The sequence below is a fragment of the Mytilus galloprovincialis genome, chromosome 9 (assembly GCF_965363235.1).
Source record: "Mytilus galloprovincialis chromosome 9, xbMytGall1.hap1.1, whole genome shotgun sequence".
Classification (NCBI taxonomy): Eukaryota; Metazoa; Mollusca; class Bivalvia; order Mytilida; family Mytilidae; genus Mytilus; species Mytilus galloprovincialis.
This window is the reverse complement of record NC_134846.1, coordinates 71,488,580-71,512,459: the sequence shown is the minus strand read 5'-3', so window position 1 is coordinate 71,512,459 and position 23,880 is coordinate 71,488,580. Positions and strand designations below refer to the sequence as shown.

General features: G+C 34.3%; 1 protein-coding gene across 1 annotated transcript; it reads right to left on the bottom strand.

Annotated features, from left to right (window-relative positions):
* Positions 1-132: 132 nt before the first annotated feature.
* On the bottom strand, positions 133-23,643 carry LOC143045832 (cytochrome c oxidase assembly protein ctaG-like). The gene is made up of 6 exons (XM_076218619.1): positions 23,478-23,643; positions 19,922-20,251; positions 19,541-19,693; positions 18,622-18,747; positions 17,652-17,693; positions 133-321 (listed from the first exon to the last, which is right to left on the bottom strand). Exons 2-6 carry the CDS (start codon positions 20,219-20,221, stop codon positions 160-162), a joined length of 783 nt encoding a protein of 260 aa, XP_076074734.1. The 5' UTR covers positions 20,222-20,251; positions 23,478-23,643; the 3' UTR covers positions 133-159.
* Positions 23,644-23,880: the final 237 nt, after the last annotated feature.

The window sequence follows — 23,880 nt, the reverse complement described above, 5'->3', positions numbered from 1 at the left end:
TGAACTATGCACTTAATGAGACGGTAGGTAATTAGGTACATTTGGGACCCGCATTCTAAACAGTAATAACTAATTAATACATATCGGATCCCAAATGGATTCAAAATCTACATGTAATAAATAACAGATACATACTATAAATAATTTATTTACATTTTATTACATAGCCTCAACTTTTGGTGTGGGAAACCCTGGGTAGGGTAACTTATCAGAGTCTTTTGCCTCAAAAAATGTGTAGGATAACATTATCTCGTCTACTTTGTCCATGAATGGGTCCTCCATAAACTCGGGATCAATGAAGAAAAACACTGGCATATCAACCTGAAAGAAACAAATAAGTTAGGTTTTTTAAATTATAGGTTGGAATACTAATTTATTAGTCTGAGTTCCTGGCATTATCTATTTCGAGTCAGAACTGTGTTGAACAGTGAGCAAATTATATTTCGTTTAAAGTCACATATTCGCTATAACCAAGTGCTATGATTCAGTCCCCTCCATGTGGAGAGCATGTCGACTCTTGGCTAATAGGTGTCGTAGACTCTGTATGCATATTTTTCTTTTTAGCCGATTGGACGATTGAAATACGTTTACATATGTTTAAATAGCCTCACAATCTAATGCATGGAATAAAAGAAGCCTATTTATTTGCTCTATCTACTCCATTAATATAACCTATAGGAGTACCGGTTTTTGGTTTCGACTGGATTAACCAGTGATTTAATTATCACTCCTTGTGACCATAGTGTATTACTGCATTTGGTGTATGAAAATATTAATTGCCGACATAAATTAAAATAGATGTATATGTTCTTTGATCCTGTGATACTTTGCATAAACTGTTGACTAATATGTAAAAAAAGAACTAAAGAAGCACATTATGGAGATGTATAAAAGATTAATAACTATTATTTTACTGTCTTATATTCATACAAGTGTATGCATTCACGTATAAATAATAGGCTAGACTTGAAATATCACAAGGTGTTCTGAAAAATGGTCTAAGAGCAACAAAACTAGAGGCTCTAAAGAGCCTGTGTCGCTCACCTTGGTCTATGTGAATATTAAACAATGGACACAGATGGATTCATGACAAAATTTTGTTTTGGTGATGGTGATGTGTTTGTAGATCTTACTTTACTAAACATTCTTGCTGCTTACAATTATCTCTATCTATAACAGTACTTTCTGTGGAAAATGTTATTGAAAATCTTCAAATTTTAAGAAAATTGTTAAAAATTGACTATGAAGGGCAATAACTCCTTAGGGGGTCAATTGACTATTTTGGTCATAGTGACTTATTTTTAGTTCTTACTTTGCTGTACATTATTGCTGTTTACAGTTTATCTCTATCTATAATAATATTCAAGATAACAAAAAAACAGCAAAATTTCCTCAAAATTACCAATTCAGGGGCAGCAACCTAACAACCGATTATTCGATTCATCTGAAAATTCCAGGGCAGATAGATCGTGACCTGATCAACAATTTTACTTCCTGTCAGATTTGCTCTTAATGCTTTGGTTTTTGAGTTATAAGCCAAAAACTGCATTTTACCCCCATGTTCTATTTTTAGCCATGGCGGCCATCTTGGTTTGTTGGCCGAGTTACCGGACACATTTTTTTAACTAGATACCCCAATTATGGCTAAGTTTGGTTAAATTTGGCCCAGTAGTTTCAGAGGAGAAGATTTTTCTAAAAGATTACTAAGATTTACGAAAAATGGTTAAAAATTGATTATAAAGGGCAATAACTCCTAAAGTGGTCAACTGACCATTTTGGTCAAGTTGACTTATTTGTAGATCTTACTTTGCTGAACATTATTGCTGTTTACAGTTTATCTCTATCTATAATAATATTCAAGATAATAACCAAAAACATCAAAATTTCCTTAAAATTACCAATTCAGGGGCAGTAACCCAACAACGGAATGTCCGATTCATCTGAAAATTTCAGGGCAAGTAGATCTTGACCTGATAAACAATTTTACCCAGTCAGATTTGCTCTAAATGCTTTGTTTTTTGAGTTATAAGCCAAAAACTGAATTTTACCCCTATGTTCTATTTTTAGCCATGGCGGCCATCTTGGTTGGTTGGCCGGGTCACGCCACACATTTTTTAAACTAGATACCCCAATGATGATTGTGGCCAAGTTTGGATTAATTTGTCCCAGTAGTTTCAGAGGAGAAGATTTTTGTAAAAGATAACTAAGATTTACGAAAAATGGTTAAAAATGGACTAAAAAGGGCAATAACTCCTAAAGGGGTCAACTGACCATTTCGGTCACGTTGACTTATTTGTAAATCTTACTTTGCTGAACATTATTGCTGTTTACAGTTTATCTCTATCTATAATAATATTCAAGATAATAACCAAAAACAGCAAAATTTCCTTAAAATTATCAATTCAGGGGCAGTAACCCAACAACGGGTTGTCCGATTCATCTGAAAATTTCAGGGCAGATAGATCTTGACCTGATAAACAATTTTACCCCTGTCAGATTTGCTCTAAATGCTTTGGTTTTTGAGTTATAAGCCAAAAACTGCATTTTACCCCTATGTTCTATTTTTAGCCATGGCGGCCATCTTGGTTGGTTGGCCGGGTCACGCCACACATTTTTTAAACTAGATACCCCAATGATGATTGTGGCCAAGTTTGGTTTAATTTGGCCCAGTAGTGTCAGAGGAGAAGATTTTTGTAAAAGTTAACGACGACGGACGACGCCGGACGCTGGACGCCGGACGCAAAGTGATGGGAAAAGCTCACTTGGCCCTTCGGGCCAGGTGAGCTAAAAATGGAAATGGATTCCAGACATGTAACAGTGGTCTTGTTATCTTTGTCTACTACTTAAAACATATTGCAAATGGGATCTTTGGATTTCATTGTGAATTGGTACAAGTTAACAGTACTGTAATATCAGTGAGTATGACCAGAAATTGTCTGACTGCTATAATGTATTCAAGGGTTGAAGCCATATATACCATAGCTCAATCTGTACCTAAGACCCCTCTTTTTCCTTTCATCTAAATTAATTTTCTAACCTCTGTTTAGAACAGGAAATCATTTATGACATTTTATTGTTTTCATCCCTGTCTCTGACTGTCCTATGTTCATGATGTTACCCTGAATAAACAATTTCTTGAAACATGTTGTTTTTACAATTTATGACCCATGGTCTTCTTAATTAGGCCTGGTGTATAAGTAGATTTTTACCTATAATCACCTGTAATTACCTGTATTATCATGATAGATATAAGGCTAAAGTTAATTGATTATAAGATTTTTTTTTTTAATTAAATTTTATATGGTTAAAATTTAAGATACCATGTACCAAATAAATTTTTGTGGGAAAAATTCAGCTTGAACTGTTAAATATGTTATAACCTATGGTTAAAATCATATAAATAATTAACAAATCCATTTAAAAGTCATTATATTTATTAGAGTATTATTTTAAATTAACTTAGTTATGATTTTTAAAGCATTTTAAGGTAAACTAGAGGCTCTAAAGAGCCTGTGTCGCTCACCTTGGTCTATGTGCATATTAAACAAAGGACACAAATGGATTCATGACAAAATTGTATTTTGGTGATGGTGATGTGTTTGAAGTTCTTACTTTACTGAACGATTTTGCTTCTTACAATTATATCTATAATGAACTTTGCCCATTAGTAACAGAGAACTATATTTGGTAAAAATTTACATATATTTACCAAATTAATGAAAATTGTTAAAAATTGACTATAAAGGGCAATAACTCCTTAAGGGGTCAATTGACCATTTAGGTCATGTTGACTTATTTGTAGATCTTACTTTGCTGAACATTATTGCTGTTTACAGTTTATCGCTATCTATAATAGTATTCAAGATAACCAAAAACGGCAAAATTTCTTTAAAAATTACCAATTGGAGGGCAGCAACCCAACAACCAGTTGTCCAATTCATCTGAAAAATTCAGGGCAGATAGATATTGACTTGATTAACAATTTAACTTCTTGTCAGATTTGCTCTAGATGCTTTGAATTCATAGTTATAAGCCAAAAACTGCATTTTACCCCTATGTTCTATTTTTAGCCGTGGCGGCCATCTTGGTTGAATGGCCAGGTCATCGGACACATTTTTCAAACTAGATACCCTAAAGATGATTGTGGCCTAGTAGTTTCAGTGGAGATTTTGTAAAAGATTACTTAGATTTATGAAAAATGGTTAAAGATTGACTATAAAGGGCAATAACTCCTAAAGGGGTCAACTGACCATTTTGGTCATGTTGACTTATTTGTAGATCTTACTTTGCTGAACATTATTGCTGTTTACAATTTATCTCTATCTATAATAATATTCAAGATAATAACCAAAAACAGCAAAATTTCCTCAAAATTACCAATTCAGGGGCAGCAACCCAACAACCGATTGACCGATTCATCTGAAAATTTCAGGGCAGATAGATCTTGACCTGATAAACATTTTTATCCCGTCAGATTTCCTCAAAATGCTTTGGTTTTTGAGTTATAAGCCAAAAACTGCATTTTACCCCTATGTTCTATTTTTAGCGGTGGCGGCCATCTTGGTTGGTTGACCAGGTCACGCCACACATTTTTTAAACTAGATACCCCAAAGATGATTGTGGCCAAGTTTGGATTAATTTGGCCCAGTAGTTTCAGAGGAGAAGATTTTTGTAAAAGATTAATTTAATTTATGAAAAATGGTTAAAATTGACTATAAAGGGCAATAACTCCTAAACGGGTCAACTGACCATTTTGGTCATGTTGACTTATTTGTAGATCTTACTTTGCTGAACATTATTGCTGTTTACAGTTTATCTCTATCTATAATAATATTCAAGATAATAACCAAAAACAGCAAAATTTCCTCAAAATTACCAATTCAGGGGCAGCAACCCAACAACCGATTGACTGATTCATCTGAAAATTTCAGGGCAGATAGATCTTGACCTGATAAACATTTTTATCCCGTCAGATTTCCTCAAAATGCTTTGGTTTTTGAGTTATAAGCCAAAAACTGCATTTTACCCCTTTGTTCTATTTTTAGCCGTGGCAGCCATCTTGGTTGGTTGACCAGGTCACGCCACACATTTTTTAAACTAGATACCCCAAAGATGATTGTGGCCAAGTTTGGATTAATTTGGCCCAGTAGTTTCAGAGGAGAAGATTTTTGTAAAAGATTACTTTAATTAACGAAAAATGGTTAAAAATTGACTATAAAGGGCAATAACTCCTAAACGGGTCAACTGACCATTTTGGTCATGTTGACTTATTTGTAGATCTTACTTTGCTGAACATTATTGCTGTTTACAGTTTATCTCTATCTATAATAATATTCAAGATAATAACCAAAAACAGCAAAATTTCCTCAAAATTACCAATTCAGGGGCAGCAACCCAACAATCGATTGACCGATTCATCTGAAAATTTCAGGGCAGATAGATCTTGACCTGATAAACATTTTTACCCCTGTCAGATTTGCTCTAAATGCTTTGGTTTTTGTAAGCCAAAAACTGCATTTTACCCCTATGTTCTATTTTTAGCCGTGGCGGCCATCTTGGTTGGTTGACCGGGTCACGCCACACATTTTTTAAACTAGATACCCCAATGATGATTGTGGCCAAGTTTGGTTTGATTTGGCCCAGTAGTTTCAGAGGAGAAGATTTTTGTAAAAGTTAACGACGACGACGGACGACGGACGACGGACGACGACGGACGACGGACGCCAAGTGATGAGAAAAGCTCACTTGGCCCTTCGGGCCAGGTGAGCTAAAAAATTACATAGCCACATACATGCGAATATATATAAAATACTCTTTCTGATTTGTGTACAATAACTTTTTCACGGAAGAATGAAGTATGTCTTTTTTAACAACTATCATATTCACACATCCATATATTTATAGACATTTAAGTACCATTTCATTGTATTTAAGATCATATGATTGAAGTTTCAAAGTTCAGGTATGTTGTGTTTTTCAACTAAATATGTCATTAGGAAAATAAACTCAACTATGATCGGATAGACCTATGGCTATAATATACAAATAAGAAGATGTAACATGCTGGCCAATGAGACAACTCTTCAGAAGAAACCAAAATGACACAAAAATTCACAAAAATAGGGTACCGCACGGCCTTCAACACTGAACAAAGCCCATCACGCATAGTCCGCTATAAAAGGACCTGAAATGACAAATGTTAAACAACTCAAACGAAAAAACTATCGTCCTAAATCATGTACAAAATACAGTTTATAAAAAGTGTTTTTAAAAGTAGATCACATTATATGATAAATCGGATATGATATTAAATTTGTATGCAGCTTTCTTCCCTATAAACTACTTGACTGAAATTTGTCTTAAGAGCAACGAAAGTTTCTTCCTTGTTGAAGTGTTAAATTCAGATCAAAGAAACAAACAACACCATGTCCCCTCTAAAACAACTACGTATATATCTGGCTTAGTGCCTGTTTACCCATCCGGCGTAGACTGGAAAATATTGTGTAACCCAATTATTCGTCAGACCGATTAAATATTGAAAAGCTTACACATTTCCCGTTTCATACAGTCAACCTAATTAACTTGTAAAATAAGGGCATCATATCAGCTGCATCAAAATTAGCTGCAAAACCGTAGCTATTCCGCAAATAGTAAAACTAGAGGCTCTCAAGAGCCTGTGTCGCCCACCTGTTACTGTATTTACTGATGTCTGCCATCTTGGTTGGTAGGCAGGGTCATTAGACACTTTTTTTTAAAATATCAATATTGACTATAAATAACAATAACTCCTTAAGGAGTTCTCTGACAATTTTGGTCATGTTTGACTTATTTGTAGATCTTACTTTGCCGAACATTATTGCTGTTTACAGTTTATCTCTATATATAATAGTATTCAAGATAATAACCAAATACTGCAAAATTTCCTTAAAATTACCAATTCAGGGGCAGCAACCCAACAACCAGTTGTACGATCATCTGAAAATTGCAGGGCAGATAGATCTTGACCTGATAAACAATTAAACCCCGTCAGACTTGCTCTAAATGCTTTGGTTTTTGAGTTATAAGCCAAAAACTGCATTTTACCCCTATGTTCTATTTTTAGCCGGGGCGGCCATCTTGGTTGGATGGCCGAATCACCGGACACATTTTTAAAACTAGATACCCCAAAGATGATTGTGGCCAAGTTTGGTTAAATTTGGCCCAGTAGTTTTAGAGGAGAAGATTTTTGTAAAAGATTACTAAGATTTACGAAAAATGGTTAAAAATTGACTATAAAGGGCAATAACTTCTAAAGGGGTCAACTGACCATTTCAGTCATGTGACTTATTTGTAAATCTTACTTTGCTGAACATTATTGCTGTTTACAGTTTATCTCTATCTATAATAATATTCAAGATAATAACCAAAAACAGCAAAATTTCCTTAAAATGACAAATTCAGGGGCAGCAACCCAACAACGGGTTATCCGATTCATCTGATAATTTCAGGGCAGATAGATCTTGACCTGTTAGGCAGCAGCCATTTGATTTTCTGGGGGGGGGGCTATGGTTTTTTTTTCTGTGCAAACTTTTTTTTTCGCCTGTGGTGAAAAACAATCTTTTTTTTTCGCGACAAGTCGAATACAATTTTTTTCTTTCAATTTTAGCATTACATATAGTGGCAGCTGAGGGTGAATCAAACAATTTTTTTTTCTCAGAATCAAAAACAAATTATTTTTTTCTCCAAAAACTGGAAACAAACTTTTTTTTCCAAAAAAAACCATAGCCCCCCCCAGAAAATCAAATGGTTGCTGCCTTAATCAATTTAACCCCATGTCAGATTTGCTCTAAATGCTTTGATTTTTGAGTTATAAGCCAAAAACTGCATTTCACCCCTGTGTTCTATTTTTAGCCATGGCGGCCATCTTGGTTTGATGGCCAGGTCATCGGACATACTTTTTAAACTATATACCCCAATGATGATTGTGGCCAAGTTTGGTTAAATTTAGCCCAGTAGTTTCAAAGGAGAAGATTTTTGTAAAAGTTTACTGACGACGGACGCCAAGTGATGAGAAAAGCTCACTTGACCTTTCAGGTCAGGTGAGCTAAAAATAACACAAGGACCTAAGAGATCCGGTTCTGCAGCTAGTTTTGATGCAGGTGATACCTTGCCCTTATTTTACAAGTGCGATTGTATGAAACGGGAAATGTGTAAAGTAAACAGAAAAGCGCATCTAGTCAGACTTGTGGGTATTATACCCACTGGACATGCCATCCAATTCAAAATTGATTTCAAGTTTCAGCAACTGAACAAAATTGATTTTGCTGTTTATGATATTAGTAGGAGCCGTGTGCTTCAGAAAATGAACTGATAATACGTCAAATTACATATGTATTTTTGAACTCTTAAATGGCAAAAAAAAAACAAATATAAAGTAAAGCAGAATCGTGAGGTTTCATAAAAGGAAATATAAGTGTTCCTAAAATAATTCCTTCAATTTCAAAAAAGGGTGTGGAAAACATAATTATATGGGGGTTTCATTTTGTCTTAATAACATCACGTCATCCACACAAGACTATTGATCGGAATAAAAGATAAGTTAGTAATATAATCTTAGTATCTAGGTATATAGATGTTTCTGTAATAAGTCATCACCTTTGTCTGCCCTCACCTGTCCAGTTATAGATCAATATTTGATGTAGATAGGGATTATCTATATCGATGTAGATAGCTATTTAATCTCTGGATCCTTAATGATGTGCCAGACAATCAAATATATATTTACTAACAATCGTGAATATTTCACATATATCTCTGATATATCAATTATTTTTAATCAAATGGGAAATATGATACTGGACAATATAGTAATAAATATGAAAAGTTCGACAGCCATTACTCTGTTCTTCCTATACTTCTGCTAAAAACCTGCTTATAAATTAGAGATCTGGGTGAGAGTATATGCAATGAACATAAAACACACCAGATGCTCCGCAGGGCGCAGCTTTATACGACCGCAGAGGTTGAACCCTGAACGGTTGGGGCAAGTATGGACACAACATTCAAGCTGAATACAGCTCTAAATCTGGATTGTGATTAAATAGTTGACACAGCATAGGTTTCTGACACAGAATGAATGTGGTCTAATTAACTTAAATTTTTTTTTCGCCTTTGAGCAATTCACTATGCTGTTGAATATTAATATTAATCCTCTCAAAAAAATGTTTGAAGAAATTTTCTTTTTATTTATGAAATCTGAAATGAGATAAATTTACCCTCCCCCCCTCATTTTTTTTCACATCCCCCTTTTCCTTTTTCCAAAACTGATCTCAATTCAAATTTCTAATGGAGTTTGCAACAATAACTACTCATTTAAATACATCATAAAATATTAAAATGTAACAAAAGGTGCTTGTATTGTTATCACTGAATGGTAAAGATTGTTTTAATTTATCAGTTGGTAGTAAAAGTGAATATACATTGTATATTGTATAAAACAATGATTTAAGTTGACTCAACTACTATTCTGGACAATGAAGATAACTCCAATCAATTGAAAATTTCTAGCTATTGCACAACATTGTGCAATTAGATATTTCTGGCTATTGTGCAATACTGTGCAATTGAAAATATTTGCTATTGCACAATACTGTGCAATTGAAGATTTCTTGCTATTGTGCAATACTGAGCAATTGAAAATTTCTTGCTATTGCACAATACTGTGCAATTGAAGATTTCTTGCTATTGCTGAATACTGTGCAATTGAAAATTTCTTGCTATTGCACAATACTTAATATAATAATTTTGGATCCTGATTTGAACCAACTTGAAAACTGGGCCCATAAAGAAAAATCTAAGTACATGTTTAGATTCAGCATATCAAAAAAGCCCAAGAATTCAATTTTTGTTAAAATCAAATTTAGTTTAATTTTGGACCCTTTGGACTTTAATGTAGACCAATTTGAAAACGGGACCAAAAATTAAGAATTTACATACAGTTAGATTTAGCATATCAAAGAACCCCAATTATTCAATTTTTGATGAAATCAAACAAAGTTTAATTTTGGACCCCGATTTGGACCAACTTGAAAACTGGGCCAATAATCAAAAATCTAAGTACAATTTTAGATTCAACATATTAAAGAACCCCAAGGATTCAATTTTTGTTAAAATCAAACTAAGTTTAATTTCGGACCCTTTGGACCTAAATGTAGACCAATTTGAAAACTGGACCAAAAATTAAGAATCTACATACACAGTTAGATTTAGCATATCAAAGAACCCCAATTATTCATTTTTTTATGAAATCAAACAAAGTTCAATTTTAGACCCTTTGGGCCCCTTATTCCTAAACTGTTGGGACCAAAACTCCCAAAATCAAACCCAACCTTCCTTTTATGGTCACAAACCTTGTGTTTAAATTTAATAGATTTCTATTTACTTATACTTAAGTTATGGTGCGAAAACCAAGAATAATGCTTATTTGGGCCCCTTTTTGGCCCTTATTCCTAAACTGTTGGGACCTCAACTCCCAAAATCAATCCCAACCTTCCTTTTGTGGTCATAAACCTTGTGTTTAAATTTCACTGATTTCTATTTACTTATACTAAAGTTATTGTGCGAAAACCAAGAATAATGCTTATTTGGGCCCTTTTTTTGGCCCCTAATTCCTAAACTGTTGGAACCAAAACTCCCAAAATCAATCCAAACCTTCCTTTTGTGGTCATAAACCTTGTGTCAAAATTTCATCGATTTCTATTCACTTTTACTAAAGTTAGAGTGCGAAAACTAAAAGTATTCGGTCGTCGAGGACGACGACGACGCCAACGTGATAGCAATATACGACGAAAAATTAAAATTTTTGCGGTCGAAAAAATATGGGCGAGTCCCAAATAGAAATTTTAGATTATGAATAGTCTCTGATCTAGGGATTCATCAATTGGTACATGAATTGATAAGATATATTTTTGAATATAAATTTCAATCATAAAGAAGAAAATTTTGTCCGAATAATGATTACCCCCTTGCGTTCCTGTTTTCTGTAATAGCAATCATGTTGATATGTTGAACATGTCATCAAACGCAACCCTTTAAGTGGACTCCCTGAAAAAGCTATATGTGTGGTGTGGCTAGACAAGTGGTTTCAGAGAACATCTTCGTATTCGTATGAGAGACGACAGACGTTAAAGTATGTGAACAACCGTTGGAAGAATGCGACCAGTGGGATATGAATTAACTAGTTATCCCCAAAGAACCAATGGGTTCATATTTTTTTAAATGGGATCGTGTTGCTCAGTCATTTGTTTTCCATATGTCTGTCGTTCGAGTTATGAATTTTGACTGTCCTATTTATATCTTCCAATTTTTTTCTTATTTTTGATGAAAGTCAAAATTGAAAAGTTAACACCGTGACGCCGAGTGATGTATACGATTGAGGTGAACAAATCCTTGGCGACAGGGTGGGAACCTTTAAAAGGTTAGGACCCTTAGTTGATGGAAGTGGGATTCGGCGTTGAATAGTCCGTGAAGAGTATTTTTCCGATCAGCTTGCAATTTGTTAAAAAAAAAGATCCATGCAGAGCTAAGATAGTGCAGATCGTTATGTTACTTTCTATTCAATCACTTATTTTTCATTTTGATCATGCAAAGAACTAAGTGCGTGACTCAAACTATTTCTTTTTCAACAAAATTTACTGTCTCCAAAATTGGCAAACTGACAGCTAAGAGGTTACACATGCTATATCTTATCAGACACTTAAACTAACTTCCGACATCTTGATATAATTCTTAACACTTAAACATCACATTACATTCCTCGTCGACAAAATATTTATAATAAATGTTACTAAACTTGTGTGTAACACAATATGACATGTATTTTTTTTAGTTAATTGCTTGCATAAGTTAGCAAACTTGCTTTTAAATTGACACTAGTATATTGCATTTAACAAGTTTAATAATCAACTTATTCAATAAAATATTCACGAAACATTACTTTCATAACATTATTGCATTAATCGGTTTAGAAATGTCTACAAGTATTTTAAATTACATGCATATATAATCAATGATATCAGCGAACCCCTAACTGAACCATGCTTTTTATACATAACAAATAGAAAAGTTAATAAGTTCCACATTAACGGCAACAAGTCTATTTACTGCAATGGTTGAAGCTTTTATAGAGCATATCATATGATCTGATTTTCCAATATTGATTCGTGTTTTTTACATAATAGTGACAGAGATAACTTTAAAAGGGGTTGTTAAAGCCTGCTCCAAAAAATGAAGAAAAAAACAACAATAGTTATATTTTAGATGAGTCTTATGTCTGGTGAATCAAATTTTAAGCCTGGTACCTTTGATAACTATTATTGGTCCATTTGTGTTTTTTGTTCGACACCAATGTGTCTGTTAGAAAATTATAGATTTTTAGGTATTAATTTATTTCATTTTCATGTGTAATTTTTTTTATCTTCCGAAAACATGGAATATGTTCACCATATCTACGGTCTACTGATAACAATGAATAAAATAGTTATACAACCCTGTTTATCATTAGTGTAGGCTAATTTATGTCGACATGTTTAATGGGATTACTGATTATCGCGTTTAATTCATTAAGTTTACTAATTTTCTCTTCGTACACCAATCTAAACTGTCTCAACCTTTGATAAAATATCAAATATTTTCAAATGATGTTTCGCGAAAGAATTGATATGGGATTCACCATAATTTAACGCAATATCCTTAATTTTCGTATTTGCTTTGAATATTTTTTAATCATTTTAACCTTCTTGGCTCAAGCAAAAGGATTAGCTTTCATTTCACTTTTTGAGGATACTAAAACAAAAATGTGTTGTTTCAGTTGAACATCTATTTATAACAAAAGTTTGGAAATTCTTTACCTAGCTGAAATGATTCACTCTAGTCACTTATCAGCATTTGAATCTGTGTCAGACTTTCTTGCTTTATTACCATAGTAACAGAAACTTGATAGAAATTAAAATAAAGAGCAAACTTTAAACAGAAACACAGGCTTGTCATTGATTGATTTAGATTGTCATGTTTCATGATAGACCAAGTTCAATCGGCTAATTAACGTTAAACTATAATGATACTTATCAATCAGTTAAATGATTGATATTGCAGCGATGATGAATAGACGGTTAGATGAGGTCAATCTATGAAGTCAGCAACAGCAACAATTTAAGTTCTATTTCAGGTTGTCAAAATTTCTGGACTATGGTAGGTATATTAATCAATAAGCAGTAATGTTTTCTAAATGCAACCAATGATCATTCGTTTAAATTTCAACACGACTGTCACTCAAAAATTATCGGGGCGTATGTAGTTACAATCTAAGGGAGCCAACTCTATCTTGAATGTAAGATGAACATAAATGTTCACTTAGTATCAAAGGACATCGTCTTATATTTCCAAGTACTAGTATATATGCTTAGGAATACATCTGTTTATAATCAACAGTGTTGTCAATAAATGAAACTGTTTAAAATTGCTTAACGGCGATACCCACTCGTGCACCGCATTTTTCATCTGATCAACCGTTCAATCCACTAGTTAATAGATTTGTTTGGCTAACAGAAAAAAACATAAGTTCTATTTGTTTAAACTTGTAACATAAGAGATCCAAGCGAGGCCTTTGTCCCAGGACCTAGCATCTCGAGGATTTTAGTCAACGAAAGTTACAGATAACTAAAATCAAGACTAGGTAACTACTAGATATCTGTATGATTATTGGTGTGTAAGTCTGAGTATACAGAAAACTGGTAATCCAAGTCAATTCAACGCAAGGGTTCAAAATCACAACGTTAGTGTTGACAGGCTAGTGATAGCTGTAGATGAACTAGTTTGACAGGATTGTATTCTGTTTCATAAGTGGGGCGCATTAGTGGAAAAGTGGGGCGATTTGGCAGTGGGGCGACTTGTATTGCTTCAGTTTACAGTAACAAAAAAGTCAGCATATAATATAACGTAGGTTGTATACTATTTAAATCAATCTCTAATCATGGTTTCAATATTTTATGTATTGCCTTGTCAAAAGGCCAATCTTTGAGATAGCAGCTAATGTTTCATGTTACAAGTTTTGCGATCTTATCTAGCAGAATCGATATTGTGTCTTCTTGTTACAAGTTGCGTATCAATCGTAAACAATCTACTAGTAATTGGTAGCAGTTTTGACCTTATGTCTCTTGATAACGACTGTTGCAAGTTCATCGGAACAATCTTCTAACAATCAGAAGCATCAACATTATGTCTCTTGGTTATCGTTGTTGCCAGCTCTTCTGAACAATCACCGTGTAGTCGTCAGCATCAACCTAATATGTCTTGGTTATAAGTGTTTCCAGCTCATCCAAACAATCATCTTGTAGTTGTCAGCATCAACCTCTCTCGGTCTTGGTTATAAGTGTTGCAAGCTCATCTGAACAATCATATTGTAGTCGTCAGCATTGACCTCTCTGTCTTGGTTATCGTTGTCGCCAGCTCTTCTGAACAATCACCGTGTAGTCGTCAGCATCAACATAATGTGTCTTGGTTATCAGTGTTGCCAGCTCTTCTGAACAATCATCGTGTAGTCGTCAGCATCAACATTATGTCTCTTGGTTATTTTTTTGCAAGCTGATCTGAGCAATCATTTGTAGTCGGCAGCATCGACCTAATGTGTCTTGGTTATCAGTGTTGCAAGTTCTTCTGGACAATCATCTGGTAGTCGTCAGCACCAACCTAATATGTCTTGGTTATAAGTGTTTCCAGCTCATCCAAACAATCATCTTGTAGTTGTCAGCATCAACCTATCTCGGTCTTGGTTATAAGTGTTGCAAGCTCATCTGAACAATCATCTTGTAGTCGTCAGCATCAACCTAATATGTCTTGGTTATAAGTGTTTCCAGTTCATCCAAACAATCATCTTGTAGTTGTCAGCATCAACCTCTCTCGGTCTTGGTTATAAGTGTAGCAAGCTCTTCTGAACAATCATCTTGTAGTCGTCAGCATCAACCTAAAATGTCTTGGTTATAAGTGTTTCCAGCTCATCCAAACAATCATCTTGTAGTTGTCAGCATCAACCTCTCTGTCTTGGTTATAAGTGTTGCAAGCTCATCTGAACAATCATCTTGTAGTCGTCAGCATCAACCTCTCTGTCTTGGTTATCAACTCTCGGTCTTGGTTATCAGTGTTGCAAGCTCATCTGAACAATCATCTTGTAGTCGTCAGCATCAACCTCTCTGTCTTGGTTATCAGCGTTGCAAGCTCATCTGAACAATCATCTTGTAGTCGTCAGCATCAACCTCTCTGTCTTGGTTAACAGTGTTGCAAGCTCATCTGAACAATCATCTAATAGTCGTCAGCATTAACCTCTCTGTCTTGGTTATCAGTGTAGCAAGCTCATCTGAACAATCATCTTGTAGTCGTCAGCATCAACCTCTCTGTCTTGGTTATCAGTGTTTCAAGCTCATCTGAACAATCATCTTGTAGTCGTCAGCATCAACCTCTCTGTCTTGGTTATAAGTGTTGCAAGCTCATCTGAACAATCATCTTATAGTCGTCAGCATCAACCTCTCTGTCTTGGTTATCAGTGTTGCAAGCTCATCTGAACAATCTTCTTGTAGTCGTCAGCATCAACCTCTCTGTCTTGGTTATAAGTGTTGCAAGCTCACCTGAACAATCATCTTGTAGTCGTCAGCATCAACCTCTCTGTCTTGGTTATCAGTGTTGCAAGCTCACCTGAACAATCTTCTTGTAGTCGTCAGCATCGACCTCTCTGTCTTGGTTATCAGTGTTTCAAGCTCATCTGAACAATCATCTTGTAGTCGTCAGCATCAACCTCTCTGTCTTGGTTATAAGTGTTGCAAGCTCATCTGAACAATCTTCTTGTAGTCGTCAGCATTGACCTCTCTGTCTTGGTTATCAGTGTTTCAAGCTCATCTGAACAATCATCTTGTAGTCGTCAGCATCAACCTCTCTGTCTTGGTTATAAGTGTTGCAAGCTCACCTGAACAATCTTCTTGTAGTCGTCAGCATTGGCCTCTCTGTCTTGGTTATCAGTGTTGCAAGCTCACCTGAACAATCTTCTTGTAGTCGTCAGCATCGACCTAATGTGTCTTTGTTATTAGTGTAGCAAGCTCATCTGAACAATCATCTTGTAGTCGTCAGCATCAACCTCTCTGTCATGGTTATCAGTGTTGCAAGCTCATCTGAACAATCATCTTGTAGTCGTCAGCATCAACCTCTCTGTCTTGGTTATCAGTGTTGCAAGCTCACCTGAACAATCATCTTGTAGTCGTCATCATCAACCTCTCTGTCTTGGTTATAAGTGTTGCAAGCTCACCTGAACAATCTTCTTGTTGTCGTCAGCATTGACCTCTCTGTCTTGGTTATCAACTCTCGGTCTTGGTTATCAGTGTTACAAGCTCATCTGAACAATCATCTTGTAGTCGTCAGCATTGACCTCTCTGTCTTGGTTATCAGTGTTTCAAGCTCATCTGAACAATCATCTTGTAGTCGTCAGCATCAACCTCTCTGTCTTGGTTATAAGTGTTGCAAGCTCATCTGAACAATCATCTTGTAGTCGTCAGCATTGACCTCTCTGTCTTGGTTATCAGTGTTGCAAGCTCATCTGAACAATCATCTTGAAGTCGTCAGCATCAACCTCTCTGTCTTGGTTATCAGCATTGCAAGCTCATCTGAACAATCATCTTGTAGTCGTCAGCATCAACCTGTCTGTCTTGGTTATCAGTGTTGCAAGCTCATCTGAACAATCATCTTGAAGTCAGCAGCATCGAGCTAATGTGTCTTGGTAATCATAGTGCCAAGTTATCTTAACAATCTCCCAGCTATCAGCATCAACATATTATCTCCTGGTATGAGTGAACATTGCAAACTTGTTAGCAGCATCTACCCTTTCTTTTATAGCCAAAGGTTACTATTCGGAAAGAAAGTGACCAAATTATAACAATAAGCTAACAAAGTGCATGGACCTAGAGATATATTCACGTCATCTAAGCCATCTCATAGCTACCAGCATCAACTTTATACCTCCTGGTTACCAGTTTTTTTTTATACACAATCTAAACAATCACTTTGTTAGTAATAAATACTTGATGTTTCCTTGTGACAAGTGTTGCAAAAGCACAAAAACTATCCACTTATGGGGCAGTATTGACGAAAAGCCTTCTTATTAAAAAAGAGGGCTGAAAGATACCAGAGGGACAGTCAAACTCACAGATCGAAAATAAACTGACAACACCATGGCTAAAAAAGAAAAAGACAAACAATAAAATAAAAGTACACAGGCCATAACATAGAAAACTAAAGACTAAGCAACACGAACCCCACCAAAAACAGGGGATGATTTCAGGTTCTCCAGAGTTGGTAAGCAGATCCTGCTCCACATGTGGTACTTGTCATGTTGATCATGTTATTACAAACCCGGTAAAGAGTCTAATTCATGAAAAGGGAAGACTTTTGTCAACCTATCTGAACAATATCATAGACTATTTAGTATCTGTTGACAAAGATTGTTGCCTTCTCAGTCAGAGAATATTCAAGTTGAGAGTATAGGCTTATGTCTTCTTGATACTGATATTGCCTACTTATCAAGCACCAATACTGAGAAGAATATTTTTTATATTCATTTAAAAATTTGAACATACCTCTTCCTTTGGATTTAATCTTTGTTCTTCAAAACAGAAACACTGAAAATATAAATATATGTATAATCAACATTTGTAATGAATCATTCCTAGAATTTCTCTTGAACAAAAACAAATACCTGTACTATTATGCATATTTTAGGGGCCAGCTGAAGGACACCTACGGGTGCGGGAATTCTCGCTACATTGAAGATCCATTGGTTGCCTTCGGCTGTTGTTTGCTCTATGGTCGGGTGGTTGTCGCTTTGACATATTCACCATTTCCTTTCTCAATTTTACATTCAATATGAAGTTGTTGCTGACAAACATAATTAAGGACGAAGACACCAGAGTAATCCAAATCCAAATATTTACAAATCAATTGCACCAATTTCAAGAAGCAGTTGTCAAAGGGGAGACAACAAGTAAATTTTAATCTTAAAATATTATCATCATGCTGTTAAAAGTATTCAGTTTAACATTTTTTCAATTCATCACCTTCCCTAAAGTTAATTTGTATTGATATATAATCATGCCTGTTTCAATTTTTGGATTCCTAACAGTTTCCAGCCTCAAACATGACAAAAACTTTAAAGTTTTCATAATTTAGGCTAAAAATGTTCAATTAAGAATTGAATGCTACTTTCTATATTTTATTGGGGTGTAAAAGCATTGACTGAAATGCATAAGAATGTGTGCACAATAAAAAAAAATATAAAAAAGAAGCTTTCAATTCTTATAATTACATTTCTATGTTGCAACCATGAATTTATCAGTAACATCAAGCTTCATGATTGTATGATTGTTTTACAGTGTACTATTTTTACCTTGTTATGGATAGCATATGCAGTCAAATCTGTTATATTTCATTCAAAAATATAATAAGATCATGGAGTGACATGAGCATGTTTCAGCCAATCAAAACTACATATTCTAAGAAAACATACATGTAATTCAATTATTACATGATATCTAAATATGATTGGCTTACTTGTATTTTATTGAAGTATTGTCCTGCTTCCCAGGGTTCTATACTATACGTAGATATACCTATTATAGGTTTGTCTGTTGGGTTCATTGCTTTGTAGAAAGCTAAGGCTGTTTCACCAGGCACAACCTGTGGAAATATATTTGTATCACTAAATACAACACAAAACATTTGATTAAACTTAGCTTTACAAAAATAATATACAAACTAGACTCAAAAGGACTCGTATCAGGACAGGTAGGCATTACAAATGCTTTTATTGATTTTATTCTTTAGAAATATCAACTGCAGTAACAAGACATGGCTAGGAAAGATGCCAAGACTTGAAATGGCTTTCAAGAAGGTACTAAATTGCATCTACAATATTAAACAGTGAAATCAATATGGAACTGTAAATTCAGAAATTATTGGGATGTGTTTTAATATTGCGAAAAACGTGACAGGGTTAAAGTCACAATAGTTAAATCTTACATTTTGATTTTGAATCAAAATAATTTTTTTCTGAATATTGCAAAAAAAAATTACATTTTAAGTCTAAAATGACAAAATCGCAATAATAAATGCATGCAATAATTTCTGAATTTACAGTTCCATATTGATTTCATCAAACAACATATCAAGCTTCCACAATATCCTGCCTTTACTCTGTTATAGAATTCTGTAAGTAGTGTAATTTTTGCAAATATATTATAAAGATTTTTGACCTGCATACTAAATGCTTTAAGTGTTAACAAGTATTTACCATACAAAGTATATGAATTTAAATGCATGATTTCACAAAAGCCAAAAAATTTTGAAAGATTTTTTTTACAGGTCTATGTACCAACTACCAGTTTTCAATCAAATATGTTATATGACTAATAAAACTTGACTCAATGGTGCAGCTGTGAATAGCTAATACCAGGTGTAACAGATTACATACCCTGACTTCTGTTTGTTGTGGTTTGAAGTTCCACTGCATTGAGGCATATTTCTCTGCAGAAAACCTTATAACGATTGGTCTATCTCTTACAGGTTTCATCATTTCAACCTTTTCTGTTTTACCAGCAATTGCGGTGCCCCCAACTCCTGTTGCCTACAATTAAGATGAAACAATGACTTATTTTCACTTTATTTCTGAAAATATTGACATGATTCTAACTTGATGAAACAATATATATTACTGATTTTGATTGTGCAAGATTCTGACATGAATTTAACATGGTCATACAATATTAATGATTTGATTGTGCAAGATCTTGAAATGAATCTAACGATGTGAATCAAAGGGTTTAAGGTATAATAACAATGTTAATTAACTTACCTGACAAAGTATTCTGTATAATGGTACCATTGCATAGGCTGCACCTATCATAAATATCCCACCAGCCATTGCATACATGATTGTACTTCTGTGATTACTTTGATTACTTTGTTTTGTTGTAAGCTGTCTATAAATTATCACTTTGTCAATATGTATTTGTTTTTGTAACACTGTTTTACATTTTGTAATGCACACATTCTGGAAAGCTCGATTTGAAAAAGATCTGTTCAGTGTATTTAAATTTTTCAATAATGAGGAGCAACAGCGGGTCGAAATCTTCATACATGTCAGAACTGCCATTTTGTCTTGCTTTCAAAATTTTAAGTTGTGCTGAAAAAAATTCAAACAAATTTGATCAATCAATGATATTAATTTTCAATGAATTTCAACTCCTGACAATTCTGAACCAAAAAGAACACACTAATTCAAAGAAAACAGGTGTCATGAATTTATGATGGGATGCTTAAATTTGTGTAGTGTCAACTTGGAGAGTTGTACCAGGGTTCTCACTGAGGATTTTTGAAGGCGAGTCCAAATACTCGTCATTTTTGTCCATGGTGAGTCCAATAGTAAGAAGAAATTTTTTTGCAATATAATATATAGTTTTAGTCTCCCAGACCTTATAGAGCAATGAAATGACATTAAATTCAGGTCACTTTTAAACTTTTGCTATCAAATGATGATATGTGTGTTCAGTTTATAACAAATATTTCAATCTTGATGCATCTTTGGACTCACCAGTTTTGAAATTGGTGAGTCAAAACAGATTTTCATGAGTCCAGGACTCATGGACTCGCCTTAGTGCATTTGTAGTGAGAACCCTGTTGTACACATGAAGGTTGTTCATTTGAACCTCATACTCTAATGGAGGATTTTTTGTGTAAGTACACCTCTATTAAATGAAGTCCCTACATGTATATACATATATTTTTGTAATGTGAACATGCATGTGTGGAATGTATACCAAGATATTTGAATGTAAAATTTAATAATTTGGCACAATGTTTTTGGTTTTTTTTGCTTTTAAAAAGGTTTTGTATGCATGTCTGCACCATCTTAATCAATTCAAAACAAAGATGGATAGGAAAACAGGAATGCACAATAGATAACCATTGAAATATCAACTGGTATGTGTAGTTGAAATATCCAACCACCAAACTTACAAATACGTTTATGTACATGTATTTAGTCAATAAAAAAGATAGGACATGTCAGACAGATATTTTTCCATAATAAGGGCATGAAGGGGGAGCTGATATAATTTCAACTCCTGACAACTCTGAACCAAAAAGAACACACTAATTCAAAGAAAACAGGTGTCATGAATTTATGATGGGATGCTTAAATTTGTGTAGTGTCAACTTGGAGAGTTGTACCAGGGTTCTCACTAAGGATTTTGAAGGCGAGTCCAAATACTCGTCATTTTTGTCCATGGTGAGTCCAATAGTAAGAAGAAATTTTTTTGCAATATAATATATAGTTTTAGTCTCCCAGACCTTATAGAGCAATGAAATGACATTAAATTCAGGTCACTTTTAAACTTTTGCTATCAAATGATGATATGTGTGTTCAGTTTATAACAAATATTTCAATCTTGATGCATCTTTGGACTCACCAGTTTTGAAATTGGTGAGGCAAGACAGATTTTCATGAGTCCAGGACTCTTGGACTCGCCTTAGTGCATTTGTAGTGAGAAACCTGTTGTACACATGAAGGTTGTTCATTTGAACCTCATACTCTAATGGAGGATTTTTTGTGTAAGTACACCTCTATTAAATGAAGTCCCTACATGTATATACATATATTTTTGTAATGTGAACATGCATGTGTGGAATGTATAAACATATCATACATGTATCATGATGGGACAGAGTGTATGTTACTACTGAGAAAGGGAAGCAGACAGTGGGAAAACTGAAGTTGTCATGGATTCTAGTTTAAAGTTGTCATCTATGTCAATTAGTTCAATGGAATGTATGAGAAGCAAGCACTAGTTGAAATGTGGGTTACTTACAGAGTGATAGGATATCAATGATACCAAGATATTTGAATGTAAAATTTAATAATTTGGCACAATGTTTTTGTTTTTTTTTGCTTTTAAAAAGGTTTTGTATGCATGTCTGCACCATCTTAATCAATTCAAAACAAAGATGGATAGGAAAACAGGAATGCACAATAGATAACCATTGAAATATCAACTGGTATGTGTAGTTGAAATATCCAACCACCAAACTTACAAATACGTTTATGTACATGTATTTAGTCAATAAAAAAGATAGGACATGTCAGACAGATATTTTTCCATAATAAGGGCATGAAGGGGGAGCTGATATAATCTCAATTAAGTGCCACTTTTGTTCAGTTTTTATCATTGTAATAAATTTGTCTTATTATCCATGCTTAAATTCACATCATTAAAATTTTAATAACACATGTTTTGAACATCGAATTCTTCAATATTTAAAACAATTTGACACAAGTCCAAGCTTACTATTCATTTTAAGAAATGGATGATTGTAACACGTTTAATTTGTTTATTTTGAAAAGATGACATTTGAGAACATGGCATGTTGACGTTTCCGTAAATTTACTATTTCCAGTGAATGCAACATCTGTTCTTCTTCCTCTTCCTGGTACGGGAAAGACTCCAGTGGCGGAGTGTGAATTTTTCTGTTGATATTAACTGTGAATGTTTTGTGTACATTTGAATATATTCAGCTATGTTGAAAGACATGTACAATGTCAAATCATAAAAATACAAATTATTAAGTCTTAAAGAAAACTTTAAAAAAGATTTCTGCAGCTATTTTTGTTGAATAGGTGAAATTTGGGCAATGTTGGGTACTCAGTGAAAATTATTTGGGGTTCTGCGACGTTCAACAATAAATTGTGAATAAATGGATTAGTAACTTTATTCCATTAATAAGTGGTCAAATGGTATTAATTTACCAGAATTGGCTAGGTTATCGAGGCATGGCAATAACGCACATCCTTCCTACTATTAAAATTCTTTCATCATGTTCATACAGAACAATCCATACACGGGGGGGTCTCAACATGGGATTTTGGGTACAGGTGTGCAGCTGGGATTTTAAAAACACCCCCCATTCATATATTGAATAATTGTGAAATCCCTACCTATACATATATTTCACAGCGAAATCATAACCCATTCATATATTTATAACCATTGATATATCACAATCGGTCAATTACTACCTATTGATATATTTCCTCGGTAAAATTGCACCCCATTGATATATTTGACGGATCAAAAAAGGGACCCATTCCAGCGGCACATATGTATATACCTTTATATAGGAAGAGACCCCCCCGTGAATCCATACATAAGACCCCATTAAGTGTTTTAAATCACTAGTACATCTATTATTGGAAATTTATACGGTAAGTACATTTATTAATTGCTTCCTATTGTATGCATTTTCATTAAAAATTCTAATGTGTTTACACTCTCAAAAGTTGTGTAACATAATTTTCTTTAACCAGATTAGAGATAAATCATTTGTAACTTAAGTTATGTAAGGCTTTCACTAACATGTAAAGTACTAAGTCTTTTGCGTTTAGATTAAAATGCGTTAGTCTGTATACTTTTACACCATATACCCTCGAAAATAGAGTAAACCAGTCTTCTTATATCTGTTGTTTCATTTTCTGACTTTCATAACGAAGTTATATATTGGGGAGACGCAAAATATAGGTGTGTTCCGAATGAAGTAGGTTGTTTCGGCCCGATTCCCGGTTCACTCTAGTTCGTCACTGAAAATGAGTAGTTTCGCCCCATAGCCTAAGAGTTAATCCCATTTAGTCTTTCATAATATTAAAAAAGATATACAGACATAAATATCTATACTATTAAACGAGAAGACCTCATTTTGGGTGTCGCTTCTCTTCTTTCCACAATTAATTGATTCCCCAACACGCCTCTGAGTCCTATAGGT

Bases quoted from the DNA above. Each gene is read 5' to 3' on its own strand.
- LOC143045832 (XM_076218619.1), bottom strand. From the start codon at position 20,221: ATGGCAGTTCTGACATGTATGAAGATTTCGACCCGCTGTTGCTCCTCA. The intron at 19,694-19,921 runs GTAAGTTAATTA...TCTTAATTGTAG, and splicing joins TATACAGAATACTTTGTCAG to GCAACAGGAGTTGGGGGCAC. The intron at 322-17,651 runs GTATGTTCAAAT...TGTTTCTTTCAG, and splicing joins GATTAAATCCAAAGGAAGAG to GTTGATATGCCAGTGTTTTT.